We start from the raw sequence: 19,663 nt of genomic DNA on the forward strand, positions 1-19,663 counted from the left end.
AGTGCGTTGAAAACGTTCCACGATGCTGGCTTTGGTTTCGGGATTCTCGGTGGTAAAAAAATGAATGTCACGTTTCTTTAATTCTTTTTGGAAAGCTTGGTTCAGAAATTCGGTACCTTAGTCCGTTTGCCATCGAAGAGGGTGACGACCGCTTTGTTTCAACACCCGTTGCAGGGCTCGCACTAACTCGCTGCTGCATTTGGAAGTCAAGGGTACGACCCAAGCAAATTTGGAAAAGACGTCGATGACACAAAACAAATATTTGTAGCCACGATTGTAGCTGGCCAAATGAGAGACATCGGCTAAATCGGCATGCCATTGATGATCGATGCCTTCCACTCGGGTGCGACTTCTGGCAAACTTGCGTCGAATGGGTTTGTGTAAAGTGTAGGTAGCTTGTTCTTGTAACCATCGTTGCACTTGAGGTAAACGGAGACTTTTCAGTTGCGTTTTGGCAGCACGATACAATTTTTGAACTCCTGCGTAACCTGCAGGATGGGAGGGATCGTAGTAAATGCTGGCTAAGACTTTTTCCATTTTTATGTGTTGGTTGGTGTGTTAATAAGGCACCCACTCTTGGAAGAGGCTACTCTTTTTCTCTTGGGGTATTTTCTTGGATTGCAATGCTTTGCGTGTGCGACCGGCAATAGGTGTCGAAGAGGAGGAGGATGTCTGAGCGGGGGATATCGGTTCTTGTTTCACTTCTGTCTTCACTTCTGTCTTCACTTTCTTTTTCTCTTGTGATGAAGAAGGGGTGGCCATCATCTTTTTAATCCATCCAATTCTGGAGGTAGGTGGTGTTGTTAACTTGCATACTTTTTCTGGTGGATTTTGAACCCTTTTTCTTCTTCTTCTTTTCCTTTTTCTGTCTTGGTCACTGGTACTGGTGGTACTGGTACTGGTACTGGTGATGGTGCTGGACTTTTCATCAAGGTCTTAAAATCTTTCAGAGTGGGTAGAGCTGTTTCGTCTAAAGCTTTCTGGTGAAAGAGTTGCAGTCGTTGCAAGAGTTGACCGTACTTTTGAGATTTTTCTGTTTCGGACAAATCTTGGCGATCCATCAAGGACTGCAATTCGTGTTGTAACTGGGACATCTCGCTCAAATGGGGATTGGGAGGTAAATGCGGGGTGCGTTGTTCTTGCCACCGATGGTATTCCATCCATCGTTTGTAAGGCACTAAAGCTAGTTTTCGTCCTTCCATGGGGTTGTCAGGGGTCGATTCTGAGATCTTGGAACTTCCGAGGCCTTTTTATCTTGCTCCCACCAGTCCTCCCAACATGGTTCCCAAGACTCCTTTCAGTATGGGGCCTAACAAGAGAGGTAAAATACCTCCACGTTGCACTAACATCTTCTTTTTTTGACGAATGGGAATTTTCTTTTGAACCATTTGGCGAAGAACGTGACGATGTTTGCCTAAGCATTGTTTCTGGTGTTTGGACAAAGGGATCGTGCCTTTCAAAACGTTCAAACAACATTCGCACACGGTATCGATGACCTCTTTGGAGGCCGTTTGAATGAGTTTTTTTCGTAGGGGTGGAGAAGCTTTGGACAGGACAGATAACATGTCCCCATGTTTGGCTAAACGTGGTGGCAGTCCTTTCCTTTTCTTTCCTTGGGGTTTTCTGGAGGGTGACATCTTTGAGTCTTCAGGAGCACCAAAAAACACTGATAGCCGACTTGGTCACAGGCCTTTTTTATACTGGAACGCGTCGCCACTGATTATCTTGACGTCGTATTAGTTTGAGGACAGGCATGACACGTCGTGCAGGGGTACGTAACGGACTAAATCGAGCCAGTTCTTGCTTGGACAAATCCAGTAAACCTTGTAACATGCCCGATCTTTCTTGAACTTTGATTTTGGGAGAAGGTACTTTGTGAGCAGCAGCCACTGCCACTAAATTGGAAGGTCCTGCCACTGGGGAAGTTCTTTTGGGGGTCATCAACGGAGAAGTTCTTGGTGTGATCAACGTCTCCAAGTACTCTTCAGTTCTGGGTGTCATTAACGGAGAAGTGGACAAACGTGAAGCTGCCGGAGACGCAGTCACCGCCGTGGCAGGTCGTGGTTTGCGAGTGTAAGGTTGCGTCCTGGCCGAAGTGCCTCTCTTGCGACTAGTTTTCTGTGGACTTTTCTTTTTCTGGGGGCTTCTTTTCTTTTTCCGGGGTGGTGGTGGTGTCTGGTCAGAGGAGGGTCCTGCCACTGGAGAAGTTCTCCTTTGGGACCTGGTCTTTTTCTTCTTGGGGCTTCGTTGGACTTTTGTCTTGGGTATAACTTTTGGGGCATTAGGATCCCATCTTAAGAGTGAGCGAATGATGACCCCTCCTAGAGTACCGCTCCCTCCAGGTTTCAAAATGATTTGTTTTTTGGTTTGAGTGTCGATGCGGGGATCGGCCAGTTGGACCAAAGCGACTTTGTTTCGATCAAAAAAGCGTTTGGTTTGATGAGGAATCTGAATGATTCCTTGGAGTAATTGACGTGCCGTCACCGTGAACCATCGTAAGACTTCTTTGAGACTAGCTTCTAAGACACGAGCTCGTGTTTGTGGATTTTTTTCTCGACTGATGCCATACAAGGCACGAATCAATTTGACGGAAAGATGCGACTGAAGGGACGTCATGTTCGCACTGTGTGAGACAGACGAAAAAGGGTCTGAGCTTTTAATAGATTTTTTTTATGGGGAGTGAAATGAAGTCGAGGACGGAGACGTGTACAGGACAGGTCCTCCGTCTTGGCACCAGTGGTGAAACAAGTGGGTACGAAATCGCAAATCCTCGGGAGTCGTAGGTTTCAAATCGACGAGTAAATAGGTGTGTGGCGTTTGAGTGGCATCGTCGTACGCCTGAGTCAGCCAAGGCGTTCCTAACTGTTTGGCTAAGACTTGCACTTGCGATTTATCTCGAGGGCTTTTAAACAAGACCACGTAATGTGCATTGAGACTGATGGTGCGATGGGCTTTACTTTGTTGAAACAAATTTTGGGTGATGTAAACGACACTGGCATTACGGTGATGCCCTTTGCGCGTGAACCACAGTTTAATTTCTTCTTCGTCTTCTCCTAACATGTCGTCGAAAATGACCAAATGGGTTTGACGGGAGTCAGAGACGATGCCATCGTCTTCTTTAGGAATGCCTTCCACAAACACGATGGAATCGCCTTGACTTTCTCGCAAGAGGCTGTACGCCGATTGCCACTCTTTGTAACACCACACGATCCGTTGAGGGGGCCGATCGATCAAATGATGTTTATGTTCGATCAAACGTTTGACGAATTCGGTTTTGCCAGAACCGCTAGGTCCAGCAATGAGCATGTTAAAGGGATGGCGAAGATACAAAGCCTCCCAACTGGCACGATCTAAGTGTTCGTCGATGACTTTGACAGTAGAGGAAGAGGGAGCAGAGACAGTAGAGGTAGTCATGGTGTGAGGAATGTCACTTGTGACACGAAAAAACAAACAAGACAAGAGTTTATATACTTTTTCAGAACACGTTTATTGAATGTTTTTTTCAAACATGAATACGAAAGACAAAAATACATAAAAGCCAAAGGCTTAAGTACAAGAATAAAAGGCACATGAACGTGGAATAAAAAACAAGTGTCTGTACAACAACCACATGTTTTGGGTAAAGTTCTAACCAGTTCTATAGTAGGGGGTAAGGTCACACAAGTGTCCTCCCGAAAGGGTCTTTCAGGCCTGTCCACGACAGTCCCGTCCTGGGTGACGGGTTCTTCTGGCACCGTCACTAACACAGGTTGAAAAGTAACTTTTTTCCTTGAATAACTCTCGTGCATACTGGGCCACCTCTTGTGTCCAAGCCTCAAAACCCTGGTCTCGGTGATGTCCAACATTTGACTCCTAACCAATCTGGTTTCTTCTTCGTCAACGACATGGTAAGTTACTTCAATGAACAATGAACTATTGGTCTTGGACGTTGTCCCTTCTTATATGCTGACCAATATCGATGTGACCGTACGGCAACGTAAAGTGATTGGGAAGTCTCACTCGCTTCTGGTACACGATTTGATAGATTTTTTCCAGGGGCCGACTGACGATGTGGTGAGTGGGCAAACGTACAATCTTGTTCGGTTGATAAGTGGTCACTTTAAAGTTTCCATCCTCTCCCGATTGCAAGGCTTCTTTCAATACCCCAAAGTTGACCACTCGACTGGTACGATGATTCAGAGTCAGTCCTTTCACTTTGCACGTCGTGTGCACTTCTCCTTGTTTGTCCCGGTATTCGTAGCCGTAATTTTTGGGACCACCACTGACGAAACTTAGAATCTTGTCGTCGGGATGCTCGTCTGTCCAGGCTCCTAAACGGTCTCCTTCGATGTCAGGGTGCTGTTGAATCGGGTGATGGATGTAAATGCAACTGTCCGTGTCAAAGTACAGGACGCGTTCTTCTAACAGTTCTAAAGCTTCGTACAATTTTAAGCGAGCATGAGCTGTCACGTAAGCCGCAATGATGACATTTCCAAAAGGGTCGTCTTGTACAAAGTCCAGATCTTCTTCGTAATTGACCAAGATCAAATCCTCTCGAACGACGCCCACGTGTTTCATGTATTTGGTTTTGTCGTGAATCATCTGGAAGTAGCGGGAAGGTTCTGTCAAATATTCCGTCTTGGGTAAACACGGTCGTTGTGCCATTTTACCCCACAAGCAATTTAACATCACTTTGGCAAACGATCGCCTGCCTTCGTTTTTTTCGATGTGGTCTAAAGAGATGCCTTCTTGTTCGTAGTATTTCTCTTTGAATTGTATTTGGTCTTCGGGAGTGTGACACCAGGAAGGATAGCCGCTGGCTTCTTGTTTCAGTTTCAAAAAGGCATCCACGTAGTCGGCGAAAATGCCTTTCTGACTCGGATCACCCTTGTGGTACTGTTGTGTCTTGGGAAAGTGGCAAATTTCGTACACTTCTAACAGTTGGTATCCCATGTCCAGAGCTTTGAACAATTCCACGCTGACCCAGGTTCCCGTCAAGGCCCGTTCTTCCTGGCTGTGATGGCAAGGTTGGTCCTGGTTGCACGTTTCGGCACAAGTACGGCACAAGGGAAACATCAGTTTGCCTTGACAATGGTGAGGTAAGACGGGATGGTATAGGTTCGTGGGAGGCAAAACTTTGCACTTGATCAAGCCTTCGTATTGTCGAATGTTTTTCAGGTCGATGTGTTCCGTCAGCAATTGCGGGTGCCCTACAGGAAAGCGACAATATTTGCACACGTAGGGATACAGGGAACACACGTCCAAGTATTTGATTTCTTCTCCTTTCTCTTCGTCGGCTTGGTACAGCAAACAGGTGGCATTGGTCCTTCCTCCGTACAAACTATCCCTCGGGTTCAGCGGGTCCATGAACTGGTAACTTTCCACGAGGCGTTTAAACTCGGGATCGGTTTTCATACGGTGATCGTACTCGTGTTCCCACATATCCACCACTTGGTATCCTTGCTGTTCTAGCTTTAGGCGTCGCTGACAAGTGTCCTGGTACAGGTCTTCCATGGTCCGTTGTAAAAACTGATTTTTAGTGTCACGGTCAGGGTAGCAGACGGGACATCCGTGAAATAAGCAACCGTTAAACTCGTACACGATCTTGGGGTTTTCTAAGTCCCAGCCATCGACCGAATACGTTCCGATGGTCTTTTCGCCTCCTCCGTTGCGGGCATGCTGAATCCACTTGTCTTCCTTGTCGCACAAGTAATGTAACCAGCGTAGGGCTTTGACCGAGTATTGACGTTTGACAAAGTGGGTCGTTTGAGGACTGATGACAGCCACGGTGTTTTCAGGCATGAATCGTTGGCGGTACACTAAGGAACACGCTTTGGCAATGGTGTAGGTTTCTTTCAAAGGATCGACCCCTCCGTGTTCCATGAACAGTTCTCGAAATTTTCCACAGCAACGTCGTAAAATGTCCACGTCGGAACGACAATACTTTACATTTCTTCCTGAAAGTCGAAGGGGTCCGAGGCGTGAGCCTGGTACCAAGCGTAGAAATCTTCTCGTTGTTCGGTACGCATGTTGTCGGGGTCGTAATAGTGAGCCTCAGGCAAATGGGGTAGAACGGCATGTTGATTGGCTTCCGTATTGAAAAAGTGTGGAAAGTACCCTTTAGCCATTTCTGTCATTCCAAACGTTTTAGGCATTCGGCTCAAAGGTATGGCCAAGTAACTCATCGAATCTTTAAACTGTACTTGTCCCACTTGCATGAAAATGATTTTGGCTCCGTTCAAAGTCACTTTAGGACGTTCGGTGCCTTGTTCCGTATAGTATCTGAGAAGAAACTGTCCATCGTATCCGGAGAAATTGTGAGCCATCACCGTGGCATGACGATGACAATCTCCGTAACGTTCGATGTCCTCTTGGCTCCACGTCTTGTCGATGGGGTCTAAGACCCATTGGGCAAAATCGGCTAACGTGTTTGGTCCCCGAAAGATTTTTTCACGTCCTCCAGGAATCTTGCTGCAGTGAGGGCAATGACTGAAGATAGGTTCTTGAATGCACTTCTCGCACGCTCGATGAGCCGCGCAGAAATTAGGAATGTGAATGCCGCTCTCTTGCATGCATTCGAAATCGAAAAAGATGAAATTGCCTTTCTTCTTGTGACCGTCCTCTTTCTCTGGTGGGGGTTGGTATTTTTGCACGTAACATTTGTGTTCCAAGTCCACGATGTGGTGACAAATGTGACATTTTTTCTTTAATCGACATACGTGTGCCTTGGCATTATTGGTAAGTATGCCTTGTCCACAGGTAGGGCACAATCTCAGGAGTTGACAAGCACATTTCTTCTGTGAACCTTGTGTTTTCAAATGTTGTTGGTAACAGGTAGGACTGACAAACGTGCGCAAACAAGTCGAACAAGGCACTGGTCCTTCGCTCAGACAGGGTGGAGAGGCCAAACATCCTGGGCATTTCATTCCACAATGCTTGTGTTGCTCTCGATTGTTATAACCATAGTCACATTTCTCACAATAATAACCGTATCCCAGGAATCCAGTGATACTGGTAATGGTATCGAAATGATCATCGTGATGATAGACATGAATGTATTTTCCGTCCTTAAAATCTTGGCCTCGAAACAACAGAGTTCCACGCATTTCTTGAGGGTGCACTTTCAAGGTGTAGCGTGGAGCTAGGGCATCTTGCAATTTTTGCATCTCAGGAATGCCACAGGGTGTGTCTTTGGACAGTCCGGCTTGTTGTAACAGGAGTTCTGCTTCATTTCGTTGTTTGGCTCGGTCGGATTGTTGAATAGTTTTCCAGGTTCTTTTCCATTCTACCGTGTCGTTCTTGTTGGCATAGGTTCGTCCCACCACGATGGCACGGGCTAAACACATTTGGTCTTGAGGGTTGTTAATTCGGACGAGACTCTTTTTGGTGTTGCGAAGGTCGTCCACCAATAACATCTTTTTGCGTCCAGTCCCTTGAGGAGGAGAGACGTGGGCCATTTTCAGTGTGGCTTTACCATCGGTGATGTCAAACTGGTCATTAGATTGTTGCACCTGTTGTATCTTGTCCATGACTTTGGAAGGGGTCAGTTCTGCGGGTCTGCTAAACTCGATCCAAACAGGGGATTTCAAACCGTCGTGATCTATGGATAGTGTCAAGAGATCGTCTTCTTTGGCTTGACATTGTCGCTTGAGTGCGGTGAGCAAAGAATCCCACATCTCGGTGATAAACCCTTCTGCTTTCTCCAAGGGTACGTCGGCCTTGAAATCTTTAAACTTCACCGTGTAGGTGTAAGCCGTGGTTCTAAATTTTCTAGAGGAGCGCTTTTTGGTCTCTCGAATGGAATAGTACTTTTCAGGGTTGACTAAGGGTGGTGAACTTGGTTTAGAGGGTTCGGATTCTGGTTCACTCATGTCCTCTTCAAAATCACTGGCATGAATTTGTGCCAAGATTTCAGCCCTGGTACGAGGCGATAGATCACGTTTCTGCCTCTTACTTTCTTCTTCTTCTTCTTTCTTCTCGAATGAATGGGATCGTTTCATCTTGAGTGGAAAACGTCAAATGACTCAAGTTAACACACCATAGACTAATTTATAGTCATGGCAAACCAGCGTATATAAAAAGGGTGTGTCTTGTCCTTTCGCTATTCATTTCACTCTCAAACCGAGGAGAACGATGGAAGAGACTACCCAGATGGAACGTTTCGTCAGAGCTTTGCGAGGGGTCATTAGAAAATTCTCTTCAGACCAGCCGACGGACTACTCTCCTTCCTTTCGAGATAAGAGTCAGGATACTTGCTATATCTGTCAGAAGAAAGGGCATTGGTCTTCAGAGTGTCCAGACCGTCAAAAAAGAAAAAAACAGGGGCTAAAAAAGACAAAAGTCAAGATACCTGTTATTATTGTAAAGAAAAAGGACATTGGTCTCCAGATTGCCCAAAAAAGAAACAAGAGGAGTCAGAAGAAAAGAAGGATTCTTCAGAAGAAGAGAGGGATTCTTCGGAAGAAGAGAGGGATTCTTCGAAAGAAGAGAGGGATTCTTCAGAGGAAGAAGAGGAAGAAAGAAGACAATTCTATTTAAAAGAAGCAAAGAAACAGGAGAAGAAAAGAAGAAGGGAAGAAAATGAGGAAAAAACGGTGAAGAAATTCAAAAAACAGAGAGACTAAACAAGGAGAAAGAAGAAGTCAATGAACTTTTAATTAAAGTGTTCTGTGGTGAATTGTGAATTGGATTGTAAAAAATGGATAAAAGAATACATGAATGATATAAGGTAAGTGTCTTTGAGTTTTGATTTTAAAATAAGAAGCTACACTCACGCACTCATACACAGACACGTACTATAAGGGTAAAATGGGTGGGGTTTATTTTTGAGTTATTGGCAAATTGAAATTGTATTTCTTTTCGAGAAATGTGGGTGGCCCTGAAAAGGGCCTTTTAATTTTGGTGTAGGGGTGAGTTTAACCAATCAACTTTAACTGCCTTAAGCCTTTGCCACGGCCAAGGCCTACTTCTGATGATTGGGTTGAAATCACTAAGGGTGGTACGACAGGCTTAGTCACAGGGTTGGCGTGTTTAGCTCGGGAAGGTCGTATTCTCTTCGGTCGTGATAAAGAAGTCTGATACATTTGTTTCAGACTTCTTAACTCCGCTAAAATGTCCAACAGTACCGTAGCCGTTTGATTTTCACCCTCTTCTTTCTTTGCTGCTACTTCTTCTTGCTGTTGTTGCTGTTGTTTTTTTCTTACCTCTTCTTGTTGCTGTTGCTGTTGCTGTAGGAGGAAAGCTTGTTCCGCTTCCTTTTGTCGTTGCATAAATTTCTCCAATTCTTCTTTCTGTCTCTGTCTAAAATTCTCCACTTGCGGTAATGAAGAAGGTAACGAAGGTTCCGGAACAAATTCTTGCGAGGTAAGAAAATCCACAAAATCCCAATGTACCTCTTCTGAAAGTAAGTCCGGGTTCCCTTGGGCAGTCTCCCCTGCTGGTGCACCCCAATGGATCGTTTTCTGAGTTTCCGTCATGTTGAATCACTGTCGCATAGATTGACTGCACACAAGCGCTAGCGAATCTATATAGACCAACTGACGTCACAGACTACTCTCTTCGGATTGGATGCGGGCTGACTGAATTTTGTAACGCGTGTTTGGATTGGTGAATGAACTCAATCCGTTTCAATCCTGCCTCTACCTATAAATAAGCGCAGTTCAGTGCATTGATTCACTTGTTCTCGTCGCTTCAAGATGTGGACCGATGTGCAATCTTCTACGCTTGTGTCTTCCATGATGTTCCGGACGGACATACCCATGTATGTCCGATCCAAGTGGACCGTTGTCCACAGGACAAACACCAGCCTACGTAGAAAGACAAGGATGCCTGAAAAGAGTGCTGATTTACGGACCAACAGTGAGACGTAGCCTAAGGACAAGAAGAAGACCAATGCGGTACCATTTATGTTAATGAATACATTAACATAAATCCAAAGGCCCTTTTCAGGGCCAGCCATATTTCTCGAAAAGAGATAGCCTTTCCATTACCTACCCCTTTTTAAAAAAATTTAAAAAAAAAAATCCCATATTCAATTCCCCTTGACGCTATAAAGTCCCACCCTGTTTAAATTCCTTTGACGCTAAACCGTCCCACGATTTTTCTCCATGTTAATTTCCCTTGTCGCTAATCTGACCCACGATTTTTCTCCATGTTAAATTTCCCTTGACGCTAATCTGTCCCAGGGGTCTCTGTAATGCTAATTCCCATTGACGCTAATGTATCCCACCTTACTACTTATAGTCCTAACTACGTGTTCTAAATCACAATACTTTAGTTTTTGCATAAAATTCTGTATTGCCCCCTCAAAAGAATAAATGTTCATCGAAATTATTATTTTGGTGTTAGGCATATAATTAAAAGTTTTGACAAACTCCTCCCGTTCGATCATAGGTAAAACGTATAAAAATAATTAAGTACCTGAATGTGGTGCAAATGCTACATCGTTCTAAAATTGTTCACTTTCTAATATCAAATGTCAGAAAATGTATACTGTGGTGTTTTAAGTATTGCTCGCGTATTATAAATTTAATATTATGATAATGACACTTTAATGTTAACAATTGCTAAGTTACTGGATAGTAATATTTTGATAGTAAGAAATTAATTATAATTTTTAAAAGAATTATTGTTACAGAGAAAGTATTCTTGTAATATTCATCTGTTGCTGAAAGTTTCAGAATTAATTTTAATAACAAATTTATTTCATAGTATTTTAAGATCTTTGTTTAATTTAGAAGAAAAAATAGAAATATGTCAATGGCATGTCATTCTTAATAGAAAGATATAGGATGCTGAGGCAAATTTTGTCAACGTAATGACATCATTGAGAAACGGAGTGGGTGGTTTTGGGGGAAAAAAGATTAAGTTTCCTTTCAACAGCAATTCCTCCCTACCACGAATGATTTTGGATGTGAACCTTTGACTCTTCATTTCGAGCCTCAAGGATAGGACCAGAATTATTTTTTCTCTAATCCTTTATCGATTCTCACGGCGAGGAACCAAACATTTTCCGCTAATAATCGCGGACAAAGAAAGTATATTACAAACGTCTGTGGACGAGAAGAAAGCGAGATCGATGCTAGACCAATAACCACATTTACAGGCAGACATACAGACAGATACTCGAACTAATAGAGATCTTTGGTTTACCCATAGAGATTCCTCGGCAAATAATTTCCCTGATGATCAACATAATAATTATTCGATACGTTCAGAAAAATACGCATATATTATTGACTCGTACTTTTGAAAATATCAAATTCTAAGAAAGCTTGCCAAAGTTCTCAAATGCCTACCATAACTGATTGTGACTAGGTAGAGTTTTCGTGTATATCGAAAGTTACTAGCATGTATATGGAGTATACACGTGTACATGATATTAGATAAAGTACATGCATTTGTAGATAACATTCCGTTCGGGTCATGGATTCTTGATGGAAGTCATTCCAAGTCGTATTAGACATGAAGTGGACTGGACCCCTGAGTTTAAACGAAACCAAAACTATTATTTTTGGCACCGACATATCAGCCAGTTACCGGCAATTACGTCACTGCGCTGTAAGCTTGGAGGGGGGGGGGGGGCCGGGGGTAGAGGGAGGTGTGCTAACATTTGTTTTAACATCAAAGCGCATACCTCAAAGCGTGCGCATATCTCATTATGCATGAGTACGACTGCAAGTAACATGAACAGCTGGATCATCCTATGGCAGTGGACTGTTCCAAACATATCTGCGCGTTATGGCATTGTTTCTCCCAGAAATGATTAAGATGTGCCGGCTGAACATTATGGTAGGCGTGTAAAAAGCTAAACACCTTTCCGAATCACTTTGCAAAGGTAATGTAACTTAACGTTTAGAATAGATTACCAGTAACTTAATAATTTTGTACACAGACACACACACCCCAAAAAAATTAAAGAAAAAAAAATCGCATAATAATCACGGTGGTTTGCACATACGTAATTATTATGTGCATTAGTATAATGGTGGTTATTATTCAGTCATGCGAATATCTTGTCAAATTTACCGCTGGCAGAGAGTGAGTATTGGCTGAAAATAAAATGTAAAAGTAGGTAACTTTGCAACGGATATTGATCAAAGTGTTTTCACTTAATTTCGATTACACGGAAGAAATAATGAATTGGAGACCACAAAAATCCACTGTAGAATCATTGCAGAAGTACACATTTTCTCGAGGGAATAATTAAACGGAAACCATAAAATATAACTGTGTGGTAATAGACGCTTCTTCTAAATTTAAGAACTGAGTATGTGTGATTTGAATTTTTATCATAGCTATAATAGTTTTTCAGTCATATCGCTACGTTGTCTGCAGTGTTGTAGTTTACAGTGATGCCTAGTACTGTGGCATCAAACCACAGACATGTATGATGTTCCACCCGGTCACATTGTTCTGACATCAGGCCAATCAGTCCTAACACTAACCTTTTAATGCTGAGCGCCTATCTACATTATGTCAGCTAAATGTCCAATCAATAGCTATAATATGTGAATAATATGACAGATCAATCTACAGTATGTCAACAATATGCCATGGACAAAAGTAACCCAAGAATTTATTTATGAGACGTAGCTAAGTAAAATCTAGTTTTGTGCTGTTTTTAAGAATGCAAACATCAACTGTGACGTGCAATTTATTAAAGCACAGAATATAAGCTGAGGAAAAATAAGCTGGAGAAAGAAGAAGGCAACAAAGATGCACAAATGGAAATTAAAACCTCTTCTGGATAGGATAAGTAAGGAGATCAACAAGTAAAATGTATTTTAAATATAGATCCTTACCATATTTCATCATTTTGAACGAAATTCATTTTCTTTGAGAGACGTTTAGGTGCACCAGCTCCCTCCGCTGCCATTGCAGAAGTTTGAACGTCGTACTGTTTCCCTCTAGCAACATGACTTCATGACGTCAAATGATTATCGTTCAAACAAATTTCGCACAGGCATGAATATGTTCTTCTGACGTTCGCTTTTGCAGATGATATAACTTAAGTTGCTTTTTCAAATTATACTTGGCATTAATTTTAAATTTATACTAGACAAGGTGTTGTCATGAATGCTATGGTTAAACACACCGTTCCGAAATAAATAAACAAATACCACAAGTTTTATCTGTGGCCTCGTCACTATAGTAAAGCACAAATTTCATCAGGAAAGGTCACTGGCACCATTTTTTTTACAAGTTCGATGGCGATGTATATAGTAGACGTAGATCAACAATGTACAAACACACACACCATTTTAACGACTCGGGTAACTTTTGCCATTGATCATCTGTTCCATTATCGTGATACTCGCCTGTCAACCCGTTTATGCTACGATGGACCCTCATTAATTGCTTTAAATGTTCACTCCTTGGCTCTCCACACTACATTGTGCTCTAGACTAAACGAACCGGGACTACGTTCATCAATACCTAAATGTAAACAGAAGCGAAAAAAGAAACGTTGTTTCAAAGCTGGCCGGCGTAAAACAGGAAGAAGAATTCTAGTTATCTCCCTTATTTCGACACAACCATTTAAAATAAAAAATCGACCGTTAATTTAGATAACCTAATTCAAATCCCAATTAATTCGTCAACCATTATGTCAACTATCCAAGAAATACCTCTGCGCATTGCATTGTTCAATGCCTAGTCAGTAGCACCACCGGAAAAACGCACAGAAATAGTTAATTTTATCAACGACGAAAATGTTGACATATTATTCTTGACAGAAACATGGCTAAAAACACCAGGCGATGAGCCCAAGTGTGCGGATCTAACACCCACTGGTTACTCCATCAAGTCGTTCCCCCGTAATTCTCGCGGAGGTGGAATTGCTGTCATCACAAATAACTCCATGATAAAACGTCTGAACTACACCACAACATTCAATTTCGACCACACATCGTTTGAACTAGTCCAAACCACACTCACACTGCAGCAAAGGTCAGTACATTTTTTCTGCCTATACCGCTCTCCTCCTAGTAGAAAAAAACAAGCTGGCTGACTCTCTCTCTCTTTGGAGCATTTTCCGAATCTCCTGGACTATGGAAATTCGATAGGTGGAAACCTAATTGTTCTTGGAGATTTCAACTTTCACTTTGACTGTCCAGGAAACTCAAATACATCAAAACTCCTAGATTCCATTAATGTTTTCAACCTCAAACAGTCGGTTAACCAACCCACCCATAAACATGGTCACATTTTAGACTGGATTCTTCATAGACCTGATGATAACATTCTACGGTCCTCCCTGGTATACCATGACCTTGCATCAGATCACCTCTGCATTTATTGCCATCTTGACGTATCAGTCCCTAACCCTCCACCTTTATCTGCTACTAAAAGAAACTTCCGTATGATAAATAGAACCAAATTAATGCATGACATCCAAGCTAACCTAACAACTTGCTTACCTCCTACCGCAGAACAACTCGATAACTGTCTGCGTTCATTACTTGACAAACATGCCCCAGCTACCAAGTGCAGAGTATCAGTTAAAAAGTGTTCTCCATGGTATAGAAGTGTTAGGGACCAGCTTCGCACTGCTAAAGAGACAGCCGTAAAGCTGAGAGGCTCTGGCTTTCCACCAGACTCACTATTCATAAGCAAATCTATGAAGTCGCTAAGAAGAACGTCACAAATATAGTCCATGCAGAGAAATCAGCCCACTACACTACTAAAATCATGGAAAGTTCCAGCTGCAAAGAGCTCTTCGAGATTACTAACAAGCTAATGTCAAACAACAAATCAACACCACTTCCAACTACCTTCTCTCCAGTCGACCTTCCGGACATGTTTGCAAATTTTTTCCGTGACAAAGTACACACCATTAGAGATAAGCTTGACACCACAATTTCAATTGACTCGTCTTCACCATACAGTTGGGATACAGAATTTGAGCGGCAACCATTAGCAGCATTTGAACCTGTCTCTATGGATTTCGTACGTACAATCGTGATGACGAGTGCACCAAAGTCATGTGAACTTGATCCAATTCCAACATCACTGCTGCTTGAGTGCTTAGATCCAGTATTGCCTTCACTAACTGAAGTTATTAATACCTCTCTCTCATCTGGGGAATTCCCATCATTTTTCAAAACTGCCATTGTAAAGCCTCTGCTGAAGAAACCAACACTAGACCATAACGATTTAAAGAACTACCGCCCAGTTTCTAATCTCCCATTCATTTAAAAAAAATCTTAGAAAAGGTTATTCTATCCCAGCTTGTATCTCATCTAAATTGAATTAGTCTTTTTAGCAATGTACAATCTGCATATCGCCCTTGTCACAGTACTGAAACTACTCTTTTAAAAGTAGTTAATGACATTCTCTCTGCATTGGATAGCGGAAAGATTACAGTCCTCACCCTCCTTGATTTGTCTGCAGCATTTGACACAATAGACCATGATATATTACTTCACCGTCTCCAGCACGTATTTGGCATTCATGATACAGCCTTACTGTGGTTCAACTCCTACTTGGTCAACAGGACACAAATTGTATCTGCAAATGGAATACACTCCAACCCAGTTGATCTATGTTGCGGTGTTCCACAGGGGTCTGTTCTTGGACCAGTTCTCTTCTTTCTGTACACTCAGTCGCTCTCGAGTGTCATAGATCATCATCCAGTGTCTCATTAATTGTACGCTGATGACACGCAAATATACAAATCTAGCCACCCAACTGAAGTTGATGCTACCATCCAAGATGTAGAGAGGTGCATTTCTGATGTGAAATCATGGATGACTTGTAACAAGCTGCAGATGAATGATGATAAAACTGAGCCATTCTGATCACAACACAAAGACTTTCTCATTCACATCCTTTACCTAAAACAATAAATATCAGCAACGCCAACATTAAATTCAAACAATCAGTACGAAACCTAGGTGTTACTTTGGACAGTACTCTCGCATTGCACCAACATGTCATGAACATATGCAAGGCTGCATATCTTGAACTGAGACGCATCAGCTCAATTCGCAAATATCTTTCAGTTGATGCCACTAAAACACTTGTGTGTTCATTAGTACTTTCAAGACTGGACTATTGTAACTCAATTCTGTCTGGTTCATCTCAATATCTACTCCAGAAACTTCAAAATGTTCAAAACACAGCTGCTGGGATCATGCTTAGAGTACCACGATCAGAGCAAACCTCCCCGCTGCTTTGCACCCTACACTGGCTATCCATTCGATCCAGAATCAAACACAAAATTTGTTCTCTGTGCTACATTTCACTGTCGGACTCTAGTCCAACATACCTATCTGACCTGACTCATGTGTACACACCAGCAAGATACTTACGCTCCTCTTCTGACAATCGTATACTCATTATTCCAATTATGAAAACAAAGTCATATAGACAACGTTCTTTTGTATACCAGGGCCCAGCAACGTGGAATGAATTGCCCACTGAACTTATACACAAAGACACAGTGATCACATTCAAGAGGGCTCTCAAAACTCACTTATTTCGACTGCAAGAACAAACTGAAAGACCTAATAATGTTTCCTACCTGAAATATTTTCAGCATGTTTTTATTTTTTTATAATGTTTTTCTAATTTCATGTTGTTTGTTTTTGTGATAATATTATTGGTGTTTCTTAAGTTGTAAAGCGCTTAGAGCTTCAAAAGATTAGGCGCTATACAAAGTCATCATCATCATTATTATTATTATTATTATTATTATTATTATTAATTTAAAGGCACATTACCACACGAGGTACTATTTAAGTGCTTAAGGAATGCTTTGCATGAGACATAACTAATTAATAGAATCCATTCTCTGCAACGAATGATTTATAGATAGTTTATCATGTCTGTCCTCAAACTGACTGGTATTATTTTTTTTCTTCAAGGAGCGCATGTAATATGACTTTAGGTTTGCATAGGTAAACATACTATACTTACAATTGCTGTGTTCGTTTTTATCCTTTTACGTTAATTTCTCCAGTATCGCTTTCTATTTAAATTTCCGCTAAAAAATGGTTTTCATTTTCCTTAGCTGTGATTGAATACGAAGTAAAATGTATGTTATTGCTGTTCAGGTAACAGTCCTTGTCCTGTTAGATAGTCGATTGTTTCGCAGCTTCGTCAATAACCATTTCTGATGGTGGACCAACTGTAAACATCAACATATTTGTTCAAACGCATGATGTAGGCAACAGTAAGAGCAGAGCTTAACATTGCATGGTGTATTGTATTGACAGCATTTTTCGAGTTAGTGGAGATCTTCTTGTTACAAGTCAGGGGTCTTTACTTTACCAAGCGGTGTCAAACCCTGGCGCGATTCCCGCTAGAAGTCACAAGTTTACACACCTTTGCAAAGACTTCTATGCAGCTTCAGTTGTAAATTAGGAAGCCCAACGTGACCATTATATACATACATTTTGCTCTAATCAGTGCAAGACCACAGATCTCACAACTTGCCAGTATCAACCGCATATTTGCATGGTTTCTCTTCGTTAGGTTTCCGTACCGCCAGCAGTTCACGTTGTAGAAACTATACAAATATCCCCTAACTATTTTAACTACACCACTGTAACGTCGCCCTCTTAGTAAGAGGAGTGGTTAATTGGATTTGTCTGGCGTAATCTAGGGAATGACCTCCCTCGATTTTATAGCCCGGTTGGAGTGGATACATAGAATATCAATAGAGAACCGAGCAAGACTATTGGGAAAACATAATGCAATACGAGCCCGCTTAGACAAGAAAAATAACACATTTAATCAAACAAATTAATAGTGGCAATTCCAATTCATCTTAAGTTATGTCAACTGAATTCAATAGTAGTGTCTAATTTGGATTTATTTCATCATAATTAGGAGTGGTAAAAAGATCGCAATGTCCACGACTGATTGCGTCACCTTTCTCCCTTGACCGTGTATCAACGTCTTCCTATTTCCTTGAGCATTCCTATTCTCTATGCTTCATCCCCTTCCTGGACTTCCTAGTCCTTTATTCTGAACTCGTCACTCATTTTTTCGGACTTCCGTCTTCGGACTGTCCCGTCTCTCACTAGAAAGCTGTTCATGAAAGGACAATAATACCCCTAAATCTCTATATGAACCACTTTCTACACATACATAAATTCACTCCCTTACGTTATTCAGAAGCATACATACTATCCGAACACTGCATAAATTCTGAACTAATCCGATACAACACCACCCTCGCTTCACAACGATCGGTCATAAATTAACACATTAGCGGCATATCTAACATTACAGTATCTCTTTATTTTTGCTACCAGATGCTCGATTAATATCGCATACAATTCACAAAATTCTAGCTCACAGCAATCCCTAACTTACAAGATTATTTAAACATTACAAAATCAGATATAAATATGCGATTATCGTTAACTCACAATAATCAGTATCGTTCTAACCGACAAAGAAAAGTATTTCATATAACCCTATGAAATCCTACACATATGAAAACGTGGATAGCATGCAATCGTCAATACTATCAATGAACTAGTAACTGTAACATTAAAGAGATAAATTGCATAACAACTCTAGCATCAACAGATTTCCATGAAATTGATTAACGATATATAATATGCATCCTAGTCATACCAAACACATTTGCACAAAACAAACAATAATCTTTTTATAAAATTAATGAAAAATTAAAATTGTGTACCTTAATGCTGTTCAATTTCAGAAATTAAGCGACCTAGCACTAAACCTCTCTTCTCTTAGAAGACAGCCACCAGGTCCCCCTTTCTTGTTTAACGAGGAAAGCACTATTCAAAGTGTACGCCTTGATTTACTCTTCCTAATCATAAGCAGCGGTTCCTAAATTATCCCAAGATAATCATTTCTTCTGTCAGATGTAGACAGCTTAGAATCTCTGAACTACGGTGCATCTCAATTTCCCTTCACCGCTCTGGTGGCCTAGTGGTTAGAGCGTCCGCCTCGGATGCGGGATATCATGGGTTCGATCTCCGATCGAGTCAAGCCAAAGAAATACAAAAATGGTACTAACAGCTGCCTCGCTTGGCGCTCAGCATCAAGTGGTTAGTGTTAGGACTGGTTGTCTTGGTGTCAGAATAATGTGACTGGGTGGGACATCATGCAACATGTCTGTTGCATGATGCCCCAGTGCTGGACATCACTATAAACTGCCACATTGCAGATATCGTAGCGATATGACTTAAAAATTCTTAAAGCTACGTTAAAATTCCAAATCACAACATACACACACACAATTTCCCCTTGAAAATGATATTTTGACATTAGTTCCTATCAAGCGGTTATGGTTGGTAACTCAAATGTTTACTTTCTCAGGACAGCGTTGCAATGCCCTGGTCAATCTCACTGGGTCATAAATGCTAGCCTTTCAAGTGTTAACACTGACACGGCGGGGGGGGGGGGGGGGGGAAAGACGAAAGGTCGAAGTGACCCTTTAGACTTTTCTGGATTAAATGTGATAAAAGTTTAATGCTCAATGCATTCAACTATAAGGTTTAATACAATTCAAAATTCGACACTTTACAGCCACCTTAGGCCAGTCAATCCATGGTTTTTAGGCACATTTCGTTAGTACAACTGCATTACATTTGCCACCATGGCGACATATACGGTATCTGCCGAGTGCCTTCGTATTATTCATTTGTGTAATTTACCGGTTTCCTACCATAAATACTGCGACTGCGGTCACACCACC

At 41.7% G+C, this 19,663-nt stretch overlaps 1 protein-coding gene across 1 annotated transcript in view; it reads right to left on the minus strand.

Moving 5' to 3' along the window:
* The window catches only part of LOC149804361 (ciliary microtubule inner protein 1-like), a 28,678-nt gene extending 15,331 nt beyond the window's left edge, over nucleotides 1-13,347 (minus strand). Inside the window, exon 1 of the mRNA XM_089939400.1 lies at nucleotides 12,783-13,347. Coding sequence (XP_089795526.1) covers nucleotides 12,783-12,856 — 74 coding nt within the window. The 5' untranslated portion in view covers nucleotides 12,857-13,347. The remainder of the gene's footprint in view (nucleotides 1-12,782) is intronic.
* Between the last annotated feature and the right edge of the window lie 6,316 nt (nucleotides 13,348-19,663).

The sequence above is a fragment of the Sinohyriopsis cumingii genome, chromosome 2 (assembly GCF_028554795.1).
Source record: "Sinohyriopsis cumingii isolate HCF-2022 chromosome 2, ASM2855479v2, whole genome shotgun sequence".
NCBI classification, from domain to species: domain Eukaryota; kingdom Metazoa; phylum Mollusca; class Bivalvia; order Unionida; family Unionidae; genus Sinohyriopsis; species Sinohyriopsis cumingii.